This window comes from Ornithorhynchus anatinus, chromosome 17 (genome assembly GCF_004115215.2).
Source record: "Ornithorhynchus anatinus isolate Pmale09 chromosome 17, mOrnAna1.pri.v4, whole genome shotgun sequence".
Taxonomy (NCBI): Eukaryota; Metazoa; Chordata; class Mammalia; order Monotremata; family Ornithorhynchidae; genus Ornithorhynchus; species Ornithorhynchus anatinus.
Window position 1 is genome coordinate 41,895,259 of NC_041744.1, and position 18,183 is coordinate 41,913,441.

The 18,183-nt window shown below is 44.0% G+C and overlaps 1 protein-coding gene and 1 long non-coding RNA gene across 5 annotated transcripts in view; one reads left to right on the forward strand and one right to left on the reverse strand.

The window, feature by feature from the left end:
• The window catches only part of LOC114817767 (natural killer cells antigen CD94-like), an 88,106-nt gene that overhangs the window by 13,621 nt on the left and 56,302 nt on the right, over positions 1-18,183 (reverse strand). Inside the window, exons 1-5 of one of the 4 annotated variants that reach the window (XM_029081855.2) lie at positions 9,254-9,766; positions 7,437-7,514; positions 4,740-4,976; positions 3,844-3,933; positions 2,666-2,806 (exon numbers count right to left, since the gene is read on the reverse strand). In XM_029081855.2, the coding sequence (XP_028937688.1) occupies positions 2,666-2,806; positions 3,844-3,933; positions 4,740-4,976; positions 7,437-7,514; positions 9,254-9,323 (616 nt within the window). In that variant the 5' untranslated portion in view covers positions 9,324-9,766. Of the gene's footprint in view, positions 1-2,665; positions 2,807-3,843; positions 3,934-4,739; positions 4,977-7,436; positions 7,515-9,253; positions 9,767-18,183 lie in introns of those variants that run through there. The other 3 variants (XM_029081860.2, XM_029081858.2, XM_029081859.2) reach the window with 3 other exon arrangements.
• On the forward strand, positions 2,934-4,211 carry LOC114817772. The gene is made up of 2 exons (XR_003765623.2): positions 2,934-3,103; positions 4,087-4,211. It is a non-coding gene; the product is annotated as an uncharacterized LOC114817772 (long non-coding RNA).

An 18,183-nucleotide genomic window follows, 5' to 3' on the forward strand; every position in this document is an offset into this window, starting at 1 on the left:
TTTACTGTGTGCCCAGCACTATACTGAACACTTGGGAGAGTACAATAGAATTATTAGACATAATCCCTGCCCTCTTGGAGCTTCCAATCTAGGGCAGAAGATGGGCACTAAAATAATTTGCAGATGGGAGGAAGGAGGAGAAACAGATATGTACTTGTTTAAGCATGAGGGGATGAAAGTCAATATAGGCAGAAGTGTTATGAGGGTTGGTGAGTTCACAAATGCATTGTTTGTGCAGAAGTATTGAAATGGTAGTTGCAGGATAAATTCTGGGAAGAAGATAAATTAGCTGGTGGAGATGTGATTTATTTTTAAAACTTACATATTTGTTTTAGTATTTAAAGTATATTATTTTGTTCCAGCGTGGCCTAGTGGAGAGTTCATTCATTCATTCATTTATTCAACCATTTTTATTGAGTGCTTACTGTGTGCAGAACACTGTAATAAGTGCTTGGGAGAGTATAATATAATAACCAGATACATTCCCTGCCCACAATGAGTTTACAGTCTAGAGGGGGGAAACAAATATTAATATAAATTTAAAAATTATAGCTATTTACATAAGTTGTGTGGGACTGGAAGGGGGGATGAATAAAAGGAGCAAGTCAGGGTGAAGCAGAAGGGAGTGGGAGAAGAAGAAAGTAGGGCTCTTGGAGGAGATGTGCCTTCAATAAGAGCAAAGGTCTGGGACTCAGAGAACCTGGGTTCTAATCCAGGCTCCACCACTTGCCTGTTGTATGGACTTGGGCATGTCACTTACCTGGTCTGAGACTCAGTGTCCTCATATGTAAAATGGGAACATAGCAACTGTTCTTCATCCCCCTTAGACTGTGAGTTCTAAGTGAGTTCTAAGCAGAACAAGAATTATGTCTGATCTCATTACCTTGCAGCTACCACAGCACATAGGACAGTGTTTGGCACATAATGCTTAATGAATACCACACTGTAATAAGGACAGTTGAGCTCTGTGCAATTCCATTTTTTTATATCAGCAATTAATTTTAATTTATGTTAATCTATCAAAAAGCATTTTTATTTTGTTATATTACAAATAGGGGTATATATTGTAAAAGAACTGAAATATAGAAAAAACAATACTATGTATTGTTATATATTACTATACTGTATAAATATATGATTAAATATTGTTTTCCTATTAAGTGTTACATAGCCAAGTTTAAAAAAAAATATGAACACAGGACAAAAAATGAATTTGGTAGTGAGCCTAAATATGGGTCAGGTGTCAGTCAGCTCCCAATTACAGTAATATAATTTTAGTTCCAGCCCATCACTTTATTTAACTGCATTTGTTAAGCACTTTCTATGAGCCAGTCACTGTATTAAGTGTGAGCAGGATTAAAACCAAGGTCCTCCCAGGCCCATGCTCTTTCCCCAAGGACACATTGCTTCTGACTGATTGCAAGCCATTAGAAGTTTGGAACTACTGTGAGCCCGTCGTTGGGCAGGGATTGTCTCTATCTGTTGCCGAATTGTAATAATAATGTTGGTATTTGTTAAGTGCTTACTATGTGCTGAGCACTGTTCTAAGCGCTGGGGGAGATACAAGATCATCAGGTTGTCCCACATGAGGCTCACAGTCTTAATCCCCATTTTACAGATGAGGTAACTGAGGCACAGAGAAGTTAAGTGACTTGCTCACAGACACACAGCTGACAAGTGGCAGAGTTGGGATACGAACCCATGACCTCTGACTCCCAAGCCCGTGCTCTTTCCACTGAGCTATGCTGCTTAGTACAGTGCTCCCCACACAGTAAACGCTCAATAAATACTATTGAATGAATCAATGAATAAGCTGAGTGTCACAGGAAGAGGTCACTTACTAAGTGCCTTCTTTTTTGTTGGCATAGTAAATAGCAGTTTTTTAATTTATTTGTAATTTTATGTATTTACATTAATATGTGTCTCCCCCTCTAGACAGTAAGCTAATTGTAGGCAGGGAATATCTCTGCTTTGTTGTTGTATCGTAGTACTCTCCCGAATACTTAGTACAGTGCTCTGCACACAAAAGTGCTCAATAAAAACAATTGACTGACTGACAGTTTGGAGGCCTTGTGTATCAGAAATTGGAAAATCTTCCTGAATGACAGGTTTGGGCTTCAGGGAGCAGGGCTACCTGAAGAATTTATCTGGGTGGCTTCAAAATATTCATCCATTTTTTGCTCTTATAATTGTTATCCTTATAATTGCTGGTGGTAGTGGAGGTATGGTGTGCTCTGCACACAAAAAGCACTCAGTAAATAAAACTGACTGACTATTTCATTTGTTAACAAAGCGCTGTACAAGGGTGTTACTGGTTGTTCAATAAACACCAATGAATGTATTGGTTCCTGAACTCCTCCTCTCTGCCTGTCCTTGTGTGTGCCCTTCTCTGTTCCCCCTGCTCACCCTTTCTCCTCTCACCCCTCCCTGCTCCATCTCCTTCTCTGGCCCTTGGTCTTTCCTGGTCTCTCAGGGGTTCTGGCCAGGGCGGAGCTGAGATTTCCTCAATAAAAAATCTTTCTAAAGAAGCATCAGTGGGAAAATATTTGAGATTTGAGTAATCTCTTTATGAAGCTACCAACTCCCTGGTTCTCTCCTACATGGTCAGAGGAATCAATTTTGATTTGAGGGCAGCTTCTCACAGCATTCAACAGTCTCTCCTCACCCTGTTGGCCAGGGCACAGCTCCTCCTTCAGGGCTGCAATCCATGTTGAGTTCTTGTTCCCAGGACCATCTACACAGGAAATGTTGGAAAAACTCGTGTTCCCTTTCTGTGATCCCTGAGAATTTTCACAGTTCTTATGGGCTGTAAACAAAATGGTAAGAAAGTTAAATATTGAGATGAGAAAATGTGTTGTCTCTATCACCTGGAACCCCTGTTCTGTGATGTCACAGAATGGAATATGGGTGTGGGAGAAACTAGCACAGCTGGTTTAGGGACGGGACATTTCTTAGATCCCAGAGAGCCCTGCTCCAAGGAGAAGAGAACTCTTGTTACCTCCAAGCATATTTTCAAGCCAGGACTCTGGGTGGGGCTTCTGGGAGTGTGAGGCCCAGGGATGGATTGGCTTTCTGAGACAGGCCAATGAAAGAGTCACAAAAGGTAGTATTGACCTACAGATACACCCTGAGAACAAAACCATGATTCTAAAATGTAAAACAATCTTCCTTCCCTTATCCAACTGCTCCAGTCTGTGGCTGCAATGAAATGGAGATTGTGGGTTCCCAGAATTCCTCCTTGCTATTTGGGGTCCAGTGTGGCTCCCCCTCAACTCTCAGATGGGCTCAGAGTTCCTGTGGCAGAGGATTGTGGATACATCCAGGCAGAAGGACCCCATGTAAGCCTGTGGGATCTGAATCATGTTTCAAGTTCTGGGAGTGCAGTTAGATCCACAGGCCATCCTGGACAATGAAACCATGATCTGGATCTTGGAACTCCAGGCCTCCCGGGGCCCTCAGATCATGAGGGCACTAGTAACCCCGGGTGCTGGTCTCCTGGCCTTCACAGTGCTTAGAAGAATAGCGGTTGGTCACCAGAGAACAAGATTCTGCAGAAAGCAGAGAAGGGTGTCACTGGGGACCATCCAGCACTAAGACTACTACTTCCAGCACTGCTAGGAGCCGGGGACCAGCAGTGTCTAATGCAGTGTCTAGAGAGTCAGGGCTCTGGTGGAGTAGGGCTAACTAGCCTGCCCTGCTCTCCTCTCCCTGTGCCGTTCCCTGATGCCCCTAAAGAAGCTTGGGGTAATTCAGAATGAAGACCAGAAGATCAAAAGGCTAGGGTTGAAGAAGAAACCAGATTAAACCAGATCTGCCATGGTGTGTCCCAGGCAGAACACTCACCACTCAGATACACAATGATGAGTAGGAGCGAAAGTGAAGCAATCCCCAGAACAGTGGCCACCCACCGACAAGGATGCCGAGACCCAGGACCTGCAATGGAGAACAGTCAAAGTTGAATCAGGTCTCCCAGCTTCATGTTCTATGCTGAGAAACCCGAAACACAGTCTAGGTGATTTTGTGTATCTAAGAAATGACCTATTAATATGGCCTGAATTTATGCATCTATTTGATCTTATCTGTTAGGCGTATGAAGCCACTGAAGCCTGATATGGTGGAAACTAAGAGCAGAAAAAGGAAGACAAAACCCAGAGGACCAAATAAATGGTATAAGGATGCCATGAAGCACAACTTCCATGAAGCAACAGAAACATTTTGTCTCCTTTTATTTGGTGTGAGACATTACCAACTTAGGAAATATGACAGCTCCTTCCCTCCTGGGCTCTGCTTTTGGTTTTCGCACCTGAGAATTATTAACAGCTCAGAGATGTGTGAGTGCCTGAGGGAAGGCTTCTTGAGACTAGTGGGTGCCATGTGTGACCTGCTCCTTGTTCATCTGCTTAGTTGACATTTCACACAGTTTTTAACTTGGTCTACTAACTCATTGTATTCTTCTAGGCTTTTAGTACAGTGCTAAAGTAAGAGAGTAAGCAAATAAGTGCTCGGAAACTATTATTAATCAAATGATTGGGCCCCTCCAGGCTGACTCTTGTTCTCCACCATTTTCTCTGCATTTGATGGCTCACATGTGTGTGCTAGGACGCACCCTCCTTATGCTGAGCAAGAGAGTAATGTATTCATTGGTCATGTCTGCACCAGCAGAAGCCAGTATCGGCTTCACAAAACTCCAGAGTACTGAGGACCTCTAACCTATCCAAGATAAACAATACTGCTCTTACTCAGAATGAAAGGATGCTGATCATAATTCAGTGTGGCCTTGGAAATGGACCCAAATGGCCGTTTGTCCCTGTGTAGATGCAGGTTTGGGGTCATGTGATCCACGATCAGCTGGAGAGGCTTCTGGATTGAGACTTTTATCTCCCAATTGCTCCTTCCAGGAAATGTACAGGATAAGCGAAGTAAGAGTGGCTTCTCCTTTTCCCCAACCTCTTCCCAACTCCTGAATGGGGCAGCACCTGGTTTGGGAGATTTCAGGAATGGAAGGGGTTTCTCCATCTACACACACACACACACACACACGCCACAGAGCAACTCCGCTCATGGTTTTCAACTGAGTGATGACAACAACCTTTTCTGGTGCCCCGTATATTTAACAACCCAGGTGAATAAGGCTTTCAGTTCCCTTGAAATTCCTACTGAGAGATTCAAGTAAGTAAATTCTTCCCTGCCTCCTCCTTTCCTGGGCTGAGATTAAGCACTCAACAATGAATAGATTTGGGAGGAGGCTGTGCCCACAGTGTGTGCTAGATTTTCAAGGGGTAGAAGAGGCCCCAAAGTAGATAACCAGAGAAATTGTTAAACTGGGAAGGAAACTTAATTTAGAAATGGATGATGCAGGAGTTAATGAGTTTGTTGCTTCTTATTTACAGGATCACCCTATTAGGACCTCAACAAAGTTTGGAAATTCACCGCATCATTACAAGGTGACAAAACAGAATCTGAGAAGCAGCATGGCTCAGTGGAAAGAGCACGGGCTTTGGAGTCAGAGGTCATGAGTTCGAATCCCACCTCCGCCACTTGTCAGCTGTGTGACTGTGGGCAAGTCACTTAACTTCTCTGTGCCTCAGTTCCCTCATCTGTAAAATGGGGATGAAGACTGTGAGCCCCACGTGGGACAATCTGATTCCCCTGTGTCTACCCCAGTGCTTAGAACAGTGCTCGGCACATAGTAAGCGCTTAACAAATACCAACATTATTATTAGAATCAGGTGTGGTCTCCATCACTAAGTAGGATTTTGGGATTAAAAATTCTTGGTCAATTTTCAAGAAAGTGGATATCTTTATAAAATGTGTTGATGGAAACGGTGATCCTAGGTGACCAGAGGTGTTCAGAAGGAGTTACTTTGCTACATACAAGGTACTTAATGAAGAAAGCAGTTGTTCAACCTAAAATGGAAAAACTCCTCTGTAGCCATTGAAATGCTACCACAGCCAGAATGAGCTTCTATTTTTGCAGCCTCCTGCAAAGACTCATATTCATATCCCAACCCCTCCTTTAGTTGTTGATAATAATAATAATAATGTTGGTATTTGTTAAGCGCTTACTATGTGCAGAGCACTGTTCTAAGTGCTGGGGTAGACACAGGGGAATCAGGTTGTCCCATGTGGGGCTCACAATCTTAATCCCCATTTTACAGATGAGGTAACTGAGGCAAAGAGAAGTTAAGTGACTTGCCCACAGTCAGACAGCTGACAAGTGGCAGAGCCGGGATTCGAACTCATGACCTCTGACTCCAAAGCCCGTGCTCTTTCCACTGAGCCACGCTGCCACGTTGATGGGGTTGCTCAGCTGAAAAGATGGACAGACCTCAGTCCTGAATCTTCAAGATGGAGAAGCTGAGAGAAGGAATTGATTACAGTGACGGTGGTTTGCTCTGAACCATTTGCACGGTCCCCCCTTTTCTGTCAGCCATGTTCCCACTAGGACATAGAGTGCTTCTCACACAGTGGGTGAGGAGTTGGCCAGTTCACAAAGCCATTTCCAAGCACATGCTCCCCAAGGAATCTGCAAGAGTCACTGAAAGAGCTGGTAATAGGCAGGAGGATCTCCCTAGCATTTTTCAACTGCCTGAGTCAATTAGCTACAGACACGGGACATTTCTGCAAGCATCTTCCTGGGTCGTTTCTCATTTTCAGAACAAAATCACACAGCTTTCTTTAAACTTGAAAAGGTTTTTTTGAACAAAACCCTTTGACAGTCAAAGTGACAATAACAAAGTTCTGATGCTGTGCTGTAGCACCATGACGTGGTAGGCGGTTTCCTCAGTAGTCACCGTGGTCTTCAGCGCTTAGTACATAGTAAGCACTTAACAAATGCCATTATTCATTTTCTCTGCCCACATTTACAAGCTATTGATCAGCATTCCCTCTGGGCCTTAATAATGTGATGTTATGCTTTGAATTATTTTTTTTTAAAAAGGTGAATAAATTACCAGTGATGTTTAGGATGATAGTACGTAGGAATTTTGTGTTATTTTTCTAAGTATTCTAGTGTAGACCCGAATTTATAATATGTACATCTAAGGGAAAAGTGATGGTACAATAATAGGTTCTCACAATTTCAAAGAGCTGTATAATGAGCATATCTATATTCCCCCCTTTATGAATAGTTAAATTAAACTGAAACATGAATTTGGAATCATGAAACAAACCAAAAACCTTCAGGCAATGTCCGGGGTAGTCTTTTTTACATAGTTCAAATTATTTCTTATTCAAAGCTCCCCTAAATTCCTATCTATGACAAAAAGACATGGAAATACTACAAGAACATTTCCACTTGCTCTTCTGTAACGCATCTTTAACGTCACTCAACAGAATTTACTGAGCACTCGCTGTGCTAGACACAATCTCTGCTCTTAACCCTGCCCTATTCAGAACACAAAACTAAGTAAAGAGAAAGTTGAAAAGTACAGTACCAGAAGGAGATGTTGAAGGTGGGTTCCTGCTGCCTGATTTCTGAGGGACTCTTACAGTTGCACACTGTGTATGCTGTTCTGGAAGGAGAAAACAGGAAAGTGGAATAAAATATAAAAGTAGAAGGAATCTCTGTCAAAATGCACTCATCACAGGTCAGAAGCAATGTTGTTAGCAGGCAGAGTCTGCTTCAAAGAATTGGGAGAAATGGAATGCGGGACTTGATCAGTTCTTTAAATTTACTAATTTTAATTAAGCCTAAGAGTTTACTCCACAGCAATCAGATGAAATGCAATAATACTTCTCTCCATAAGTGAGAAAAGCAAGACAAAAGCACTGGCTTCCAGCAAGAGATGAGTCGAGGAGGGCAAGCAGCATTGGGCTGCTTCAAGCAACTTGTGGTCCCGGGGCTCTGACTATGTAATGGTGTTTGTCACTCACGGTGTTATGTTCTTTTTGAAGTCCTGGCCTCTGAGACCCTACTGACAGCAGTGCAGTAGGCTAAGTCCTTGAGAAGTGCAACATGAGTACAAAATCTATTCTCTGATCGCAAGGGTCTTATATGTGGATTTGGTTTTTTTGTTCTAATCCATGCCCCATCCAAGGCTGACTCAGTTCTGTCTACCAATGTCTCCCCATCTAGCTCAGCCCAGAGACAAAGCTGAAGGGACAAAGCTGAAATGATGGAAGACGATTAAAGATTGCAACCCAGGACTAGGTTAACAAATAGCTCCCAAATTAGTAAATCAATTTTCTAGAAAACATGTAACTGTCCTTAGTCTTCATCACAATTCATCACAATAAACTTATTTCCTCATGATTACAAATTACTAATCCAAAACGATTAACTATTTCAGATCTAGAATTATGTCTTTAAGCGGATGTGAAATTTTTCTAAATAATATTATCTACATAATCTCACTGTATGTTTCCACATGCTTTAATAGCCTGATGATTGCTAACAAAACAACATGACACAGTGGATAAAGCACAGGCCTGGAAGTCAGAAGGTCCCAGGTTCTAATCCCTGCTCCACCACATGTCTGTTGTGTGACCTTGGGCAAGTCACTTCACTTCTCTGAGCCTCAATTCCCTCATCTGTAAAATGGGGATTGAGACTGTGAGCCCCATGTGGCACAGGGACTGTCCAACCCAATTTACTTGTATCTACCCCAATGCTTGGCACATAGTAAGTGCTTAACAAATGCCACAATTATTATTATTGCAATTTTGCTTAGAGCATTAGTCTCTCAGGAATAATGATGGAAAATAAACCACTTTTCACAATGATCGAGACAACCCATGGTTGTTAGGAAAACTCATGTCTGGTATCTGAATCTGCAGTGCATCTCAATTTACTGAGAGTTTCAGATCATCACTTACTCTGGGGAAAAATACTTTAAGAAAGATGGTGATGGAAAAATTTGCTGAATGAAACAGTCATACAACTAACATTTTACCAGTAAACTTTCCTACTGATCTACAGTTTCTTAGATCTCAGGGATCTCTGTAGTCCCGTTAAAATCCTGGAGTTCACCAGGAATTATTAAATTCATAGACCATTCAGATTATGGCTCAAAAGGCATTACAAAGTGCATCACACTTACTCCTTCATACCAAATAAGATTTAATTCTAAGATAAAACAAAACTTAACATGAAATTAATTAGCACAACATTAAATTTGGCCATTAAACTGATGGGCCAAACAAATCAGGGACTGAACTTTTGGTAGTCTTTCTAGCCATTTCCACAGGGTCATTTTAAACTTTGTCCCATTTAGGAAAAAAATGAGCTATGTAAAATGCAAGATGACTTTACCTGTAGAAGGACGACGGTGTTTTCCCTTGGGTACAAGCTTTACCTCCGTGTAAGTGACCTCACCCTCCATGGCTGAGGTCTTTCAGTCCATACTCAACATCTCCTTACCTCTCAACCTAACACTTGGACTCCTCCCTTCTAACACCTGCTTAATCTGCTCCGATCATAGGACCCTTATCAGGGTGAAATGAGCTTCAGGACATCCTGGGCGTGTTTCCTTTGAAGTTCACCTTTCAACCTCTTCTGGAGGCTTCTCTCTTGTGAGAGAAGCTTTAGGACGCTGATTTCAGCTCCATGGTCTGGAGCGTTTGCTAAGAGAATTGGGGTTTAATTGCTTTTATCAATTCTGATCAAGGCCTGAGCAAAAACTTACACTTAAAGTTGTGCTCTGTCGGAGTTTCCTACCTCCCCCACAGGAGGGTTTTGTGGCTTAGAAATAATGCAAAGCTTCTATTGCCCCCTCCATGTGGTTTCCATCAGAAGCATCCATTTTCTAGCTCACGAGCAGTTCGCTCAGGTGGATCTGCTCAGTACAAAAGGAGCAGAGCAGGGTCAGAACCACCGACACTGATCTGACGATAGTAGCAGGAGGAGGAGGAGTAAGAGTAGTAGAATAATACTAGTAGCTGGAAAATCAGTAGTAGCAGTAATAAAGGCATTCATTCATTCAATAATATTTATTGAGCACTTACTATGTGCAGAGCACTGTACTAAGCACTTGAAATGTACAATTCGGGGACAGTAGTAATAGTAGCAGTAGAAATAGGAGGAGAAGTAATAGCAGTAGCATGAATTGGGCACCCACTTGGTGCTGTGCACTGTGCAAGGTGTCTGGGAAATAGAGAATTTAGGAAGTGACATATCCCCTATTCACCAGGTCCTTACATTCTAATGGAGGAGACCAACACAAAAATATTATGAAAAATGAGGTCAAAATAAATAATTGTGTGTGCAAGCATGTATGAGTGTCAAGGAGGGGTTAAATAAGTCCATGAGTGCTATTGCTGATTGAAGTCATATGCTATGACTCGGGGTGTTGGGATATTCATTGGGGAAGGATGGTTGAGGGAGGTAGGATTTGGGAAGGAATTTAAATGTGGAGAAAGCTATGGCCTTTCTGATGTGGGGAGGGAGAGTTCTAAGCCACAGGAACAGCGTGAGCCAGGAGATGGAGGCCAGAGAGAGGAGAGTGAGGTACAGATAGGCAGTGACTTGAGAGGAATGAATAAGGTGAGTTGGAGGTGACGGAGGCAGATAGGTCAGGTGGGGCCAGGTAGTGGAGAGCCATAAAGCCGACTGTGAGGAGATTTTTTGCTTGATGTGGAGAAGCACAGGAAGCCAGTGGAGGGTTTGAGGAGAGGAGAGATGTGGGCCTTGTGATGCCTCAGGAAGGTGATCTATGCAGCAACCGGTAGTCTAGACTGGAGCGGGGAGAGGCTGGAGTCTGGGAGACCATCGACGAGGCTGATATATTAGACTCGCCATGACAATAGCACATCTGGTACCAGGGTGGGAGCAGTTTATGTGGAGAGGAAGGGGTGGATCTGGAACATGATGTGCCAGGAAAGGGAAGAAAGGACACATGACTGTGATCCAGATCATTCAGGGAAAACCTAAAGGTGGTTAAAGTTCCCTAAAGCTCTTTCCCTAGAAAGATACAGGGTTACAAGATAACAAGTCTCTCTCCCATCTGGTCCTCTGTGAAGTTTCTTTTAATATTTCCTCAATTCCCTCCCTGCATTACCTCATGAGGTTTGGAAATTATCTACATTCTGATGTTTCTTATTTATTTATTTATTTATTTTATTTATTTATTTGTTTGTTTATTTATTTTGTGATGGTATTCGTTAAGCGCTTACTATGTGCCAGGCACTGCTCTAAGCACTGGGATATATATAAGCTAATCAGGATGGACACAGTCCCTATCCTACATGGGGCTCACAGTCTTAATCTCCATTTTGCTCAGATGAGGTCACTCAGGCACAGAGGAGTTAAGTGACTTTCTCAAGGTCACACAGCAGACAAGTTGTGGAGCAAGGATTCGAACCCAGTTACTTCTGATGCTCAGGCCCTTATTCTATCCATTAGACCATGCTGCTTGTTATTCTAAATTAGCAATGCTCCTTCCTCTATTCAGTCCCAGGCCCAGCACAACCAAAGCACAGCACAGGCCCAACACAGTCCCAGTACAACACAACCCCACCTCAGTACAGCACAACACAGCACAGCCTTAGCACAGCAAAACCCCCGCACAGCACAGCCCCACCTCAGCACAGTCCCCAACACAGCCCCAGTACAGCAAACCCCAGTGCAGCACAACCCCACCTCAACATTCATTCATTCAATCATATTTATTGACCACTTACTTTGTGCAGATCACCTTACTAAGCAATTGGGAAAGTACAATACTGCAATAAAGAGAGACAATCCCTGCCCACAATGACCTCACAGTCTAGATGGGGAGAGACAGACATCAATATAAACAGATAACAGATAACAGATAACATTAATAAATAAAATTACAGATATATGCGTAAGTGTTGTAGGACGGTGAGAGGGGGAAGAGCAAAGGGAGCGAGCCAGGGCAATGCTGAAGGAAGTGGAAGATGAGGAAAAGGGGGCTTAGGATGCAAGGCCTGCCACAGCCCAGTCACAGCACAGCCCCAACACAGCACAACCTCAGCTCAGCACAACCCCACTTCAACAGAGCCTCAGCACAGCACCTACCCACTCCAGCACAGCCCCAACACAGCATAAAACAACCCCTGTTCAGCACAACCCCACCACAGTACAGCCCCAAAATAGCCCAGCCCCAACCCAGCACATCCCCAGGACAGCCACAGCACAGCCTTATCAAGACACTTCCTGAGCACAGTCCGGTCAAGAAACTGAGTGGGGCCGCCTGTTCTGCCTGACACAATCCTTCTCTGCTTCCCACAGTTCCTTGTCAGCCCTGGGTAGCGTGAGATTTCCTCCGTGGCCGTCCTGGAGATGTTTCAGAAAGCATGACTTCTCAAAACACTCACCAATGTCACATTAAGCACTTTGTAGGCCAGACTAGACCAGACTCACAGCTTGACAGCAGGGAGTTTGGGAAATTGAGTTCTGGGGAGAAAGAGGAAGAGGAGGAGGAGGAAGAGAAACAGTGACTGTGAGAAGCTTGAGGGGAGGGTGAGAGGGAAAGTGAGAGTGAAACTTATGGGAGGTGGGGAACAATCCTAATAGGAGAACTCAAGAGAGGAAGCAGTACCAAAGCGAGGAGTAAACACACAGAAAGGAAACACTGTCACACTGGAGAGCCTGTGGCTAGGAGTCAGGAGTCCTGGGTGTTCCATCATTTAAGCTCTTGGCTCTGTTTCCCCTTAGCACTATATAATTCACTCTATTGCCAGCCCCCAGCTCTTGTGTACCTACCCCCAAACTCTGCAACTTCCCTTCTTTGTAATTTATTTTAGTGTCTGTCTCCCCCTGTAGGCTGTGAGCTACTTGAGGGCAAGGATTCTGTGTAACTGCTGCTGTCCTCGAAAAATAACCTGAAAGTGTCAGAGTGAGGATCGGCAATTCCAATCATAGGGTTCGATTACCCCAGGTGGCGATATTGATAGAAAGACTCGGAGACAGGAGTGGGGATAGCGCAGAAAAGAGGAAAGTGGCTACACGTCCGTTCATCCTGGTGGGATACGAGTGGCGGGTAGTCCCTACTAGCCTCCCTTAGAACATTGCCTTTATTGAAGCATACAGCCAATTAGTGAAGAAGGGAGGAATGGGGAGTTCGCCATCAGTTCCTGGGTTCAGTTCCTATTTTCCGGAGATAAGCAGATGTGCAGTCGACAATTAGCAGCTGCAGTCAGAGTTAACAACATGAAGTGATCACGGATTCTTGACATGGGAGTCAAAAGAATGTTGTGGTTATCTTTCTTGTCTGGGGGTCGACAATTTCTCAAACTGGAGAGGATCATAAAACAAACTGGAGGGAACCATAAAGCAAACTGGAGGGGATCATAAAACAAACTGGAGGGGATCATAAAACAAACTGGAGGGGATCATAAAATGAAAGGAAGTCCTGGATTCACTAAAATGGAGTCACTCTTGTCCTCTCAGTTCTGCTCCATAGGCCTGGCTGCCAGTTGGTAGGTTCTGCTCTCTCACACTATTCCCTCCCAAATGTTTAGTACAGTGATCTGCGCACAGTAAGCACTCAGTAATTACCATTGATTTATTGATTGATTACTAATATTATTTCGGCCACTGACCTGACATGTGACCTTGGGCAAGTCACTTAACATTTCTGGTCCCAGATTCTTCATCTGAAAAATGGAGATCAAATATGAGGGGTGTATGGGCACAAGGGGAGTGTCCAGTTTGATTATCTTGTACCTCTCTTGGTACTTAGCCCAGTGGGGAGCATTTAATACTCTAATATCCTTACACTCTGTTAATCCCCCAATTTATGATTTATTTTGGTGGCTGCCCCACTAGATTGTAAACTCCTTGAAGGCAGGGATTGTGCTTACCCTTTCTATTGTATTCTCCCCACTTGGCAGTAATTATGTGCTGTAAGCACTTAGTAAATCATCAATGATTGATAATTACTATTGATAAAAGGCAGGATGAAGGAATAAAAGAAAATTGAAAGGAACAGAAAAGTAGAAATGCATCCAGAGGCAACAAAGTAATAAGAAGCAGAAGTGAAGGGAAAGGTTTTAGTAGAGAATGAGTGGGAGGAAGGGGAGCAAAAGGGGATGGGTGAGACATGACAAGAGAGATTGGAATGGGGGGATTTTGAGTGGGTGAGAGTGAAGATGGGGACTATGTGCTTGAATTTGATTTTGGTGTAAGGGACCTGTAGCAAAGAATAATTTTGATTGTTTAAACAACTCCCAATTATTTTACCAAAGTGATTATCACCTTACGGGTTTTCTCTTGTTCAGTATAATCAAAAAGAGAGGGGTGTGGAAAAACTCTGAGAAACTGTAATAGTGGCAGGGGCTGGTTTAACACTAGTTAAAAACTGCAGGTTGTCAAATAGTTTTTAGTTTAAATTTAACTGAGAAATATGGGGGTTTATTATCCAGGGCATTTATCAACTCCATGCCAAAAAGCAATATAAGAAAAGTGATTGCCGTAATGAGCGAATGAATAATTAAATGATTACAAACAAAAATGATGAAAAATAAAATTGAAAGGATGAAATCTAAAATAAAATCCATTTCCTAAAGGTCCATTTCAATTAAAACTTGAAACAATTCATGAGAAGTCTTGTAAACCCCACAAAAAATATCATCATAAGACAATTTATTGCTATGAAGAGAGGAGATTGAATAATCAAACTAACAAAAAAAACTAATAAGTAGAAGTTCTGATTAATTTCTTTAAGAAATAACTGGAAGCTGATTAATAATTTTAAGTGAATATTATGGGCTCTGGTGTTGTTAATTTCTCAAGTGTTCTAGAAAAATATCTGCTTTAATATCCTAAATATGTTCAATACCTCTCTCAAGTCCATACCTCACTCTGCTGCTCGGCTCACTTCTCTGAAATACTGTTCACTCCATATCTTCCCCAGTCCTCAAAACTCCAGTTATTGCCCATCCACCTCAGCTTAAAGCAGAAACTACTTACCAGTGGCTTTAAGGCACTCAATTACCTCTCTCCCTCATACATTGTCTTGCTGAACCCTCACACTTTACTCCTCTAGCACCATCCTCTCTCTGTATCTTGATCTCATCTTTCTCACTTCTGACCTCTTGCCTGTGTCCTTCCTGTGGCCTAAGCTCCCTCCCCTTTCGTATCCAACAGTCCACCTTCAAAACCTTCCTAAAATATCACCTTCTCAAAACCATCTTCTCCAAACCATCTTCTCTAGTCTCCCATGCACTTGGCTATGTACTACTTAAGCACTTTTTATGCCCCAGCCCCTTAGCTCCTGTGTACATATCTTTATACTCACCTATTTCCTCTATCTGCAGTTTTTTCAATGTCTGTCTCCCCCTGTAGACTGTAAACTCCTTGCAAGCAGAGATCTTGTCTACTTAATAAATACCAATGATTCACTGATTGAATGAAGTTTCAGAAGATGGTTACAGATGTGGTTTATTGTCCATATCTATTCAAATTAAAGATGAATAATGTTATCAGAATGAAATAAAATATGTTAACACTATTAGAAGAGGACTCAACCTATGTATTGTTACATTGAAAAAGCATCTAAAAGTCTACTTTATGAAAGAGATGTGTCTTTGAAAATGCCTCTAAAATCTATTATTTAAAGTCTTCTAACAAACTAATTAGTGGGGTGGAGGGAGACAGACTTTGTACCTACTTGTGATCCAGCGTTTAGAACAGTACTTGGCACATAGTAAGTACTTAACAAATACCATAATAATCATTATTATTATTATCTGACTTGAAAATAAATGTATTTATGGTTTTGACTGTAAGCTTGCTGTGGGCAAAGAACATGTCTGCCAACTCTGTTATACTGTACTCTCCAAAGCTCTTTGTAGGTTACTCATTATGCATTAAGTGCTCAATAAATATGATTGATTGATTGATTGATTATTGACCGACAACAAACCTTTCATTTGAAACGCAAGTAGCTGCCAGGTGCCTTGAAGAGTAGATGGAGTAAAAGGTCAGGAGGGGGAGAGGGATAAAAGTCATCCTGGAATCCAGGGGTTACACAAGGATCCATATAATTATGGAATCAGTCCTGCTGGCAATGATTACCTGCTAGAGGCATTGCCTGAGAGAGGTTCTTGCTTTTGCTCAGAGCTTGAGTGCTTTATCAGCTCTGTGACTGTATGTGGGTCACTCCACCCCCTGGGCTCAGGAGAGCAGTGGGTGTGAATGGGGAAGGTCAAAGGTGAGTGGGAGAGAAGAAAACCCGCCCCAGTGCTGGCCAGAAGATCTTTGGGGACTTAATTTTACACAGAGGCAGCTCCCACCCTCACCATCCCCACCCAGATCCCTCACCATTCCCACCCAGATCCCCTCCCCACAAGGCCCAGACTTCGTCAGCCGGTCTCCAGCCCCGGGTAGTAGGAGCCGGCCGGCTAGGCCCAGAACTGAGAATCCACCATCAAGTGGATCTGCTTTGTGCTCAGGGACCACCCATAGCCCCCTGACCCACTGGAGGCTTGGGACACAAATAAGGCAGGAGCAGCAAAGTGTGGCAGCCAGTTACTCCACCACCTGCCTCTGCTCCCTGTTACTTCCCCCGAATATCTTCACCTATTGCCCACCCTGGGCTCCCCTCCGCCTCACCCGTCCCCCTTGTACAAGTTCAACGTGAGTCATCTGGACAAGTCTGCGCCTGTATAGAGAGGGGAAAGCTCAGACAGTGAGCTGGGACATGGAAGAGCAGAGATTGGAGGCCCGGCGGTGGAGGAGAAGATTAGGAACAGGGACGAGAAGGTGGAATGGAGGCCCTGCAAACAGGCTGGGAGGGCCTGCAACAGATGGGAAATCTCCATGTGGAAAAGGCCTTCTATATTCAGATGTCTGTTCCAGCTCAGGACAGCTGGCAATTTAAACTGGATTTTAGTACCTTCTGCCTCCCCCTCTTTTGGACGTCTTGACATGTGTCCCGGGGTCTACAGTGCGGGATGCCAGGATGGGGAGGCAATGATTTCCTCGATCTTAGAAGGACCACTAAGGCACCCACCTAGGGTGGCAGGCAACTCCCCAGGGTGGCCGCCCAACCCCAGCAAGCCTCCGATGTCTGGCCAGGTCAAAGGGCCAGCGACATCTCAGCTGACCTGGCTTACCCTGCCGGCGGACCTGGCAGCGGGAAGAATCCTTGTGCCCCAGGCCCAGGTCCTGGTCTCACCACTGGTCTCGGACCGGCTGGCAAGCTCAAGGTCCCAGCAGCAGTGTCAGTACTTGGGGTGACTTTGGTTTGGGAATAGAGATGCGGGGATTACCTTCCAGGTGATGTCAGTTCAGCACCGCCTATACAACAACTCCGCAGTAGTTGGTGGGGGGCCCTCAGCCCCGAAACCGGTTTGCAGATTTGTTGAAGAGTCGAAGAGCCCGGTGCACTACGCTAGCCCAGTGAGGACTCGGTTGAGCCTCCAGGCAGCAGCAAAAATTAATTGAATAAACTCATTGTCTGCTCTTTTTGTATTTCTCAAGCACTGGTCCAGCTCCAAGAATAATCTGTTCTACTCCACTGGCAAATCCTTTCTGGCTGATGGCCATCAGGTGGTGAATTAAAAAGTTTATACTCTGCTTTTTCCCTAACTAAAGCCCACGAAGCACTGCCTTCCCAGCAGTTATCGGTCAGTCGGCACACTGCGGTCTCAGTCACATCCCAAACTCTCAATCTTTCTCTCCCACCCCCCTGTGCCCTTTGACCCTTCTGCTATATTTTTTCTACAGACCCCACTCTGCGGAGTCCAGCCTGGCACCTCTCTGCTCCTGCTGCCTCCAGGCGCCTCCCCACCACCATCACCACCACCATGACCACTCTGGCTACCTCTGCTACCGGCGGTTCTCTCCTCCCAGGACTGTCCAGGCAGGGGGCCGGGCTTGACAAGGGTGGAATGGAGGGACAGCTGGTGTCAGGGCCAGTGGGAGAAGCCGCAAAGAAGGAGGAGGAGGAAGAGCAGGAGGATAATAATAATAATAATAATAATGTTGGTATTTGTTAAGTGCTTACTATGTGCTGAGCACTGTTCTAAGCGCTGGGGTAGACATAGGGGAATCAGGTTGTCCCACGTGGGGCTCACAGTCTTAATCCCCATTTTACAGATGAGGGATCTGAGGCACAGAGAAGTTAAGTGACTTGCCCATAGTCACACAGCCGACAAGTGGCAGAGCTGGGATTTGAACTCATGAGCCCTGACTCCAAAGCCCATGCTCTTTCCACTGAGCCACGCTGCTTCTGGAGCAAGGAGCAAGGGAGAGCTTTAGGATGAGGAGGAAAA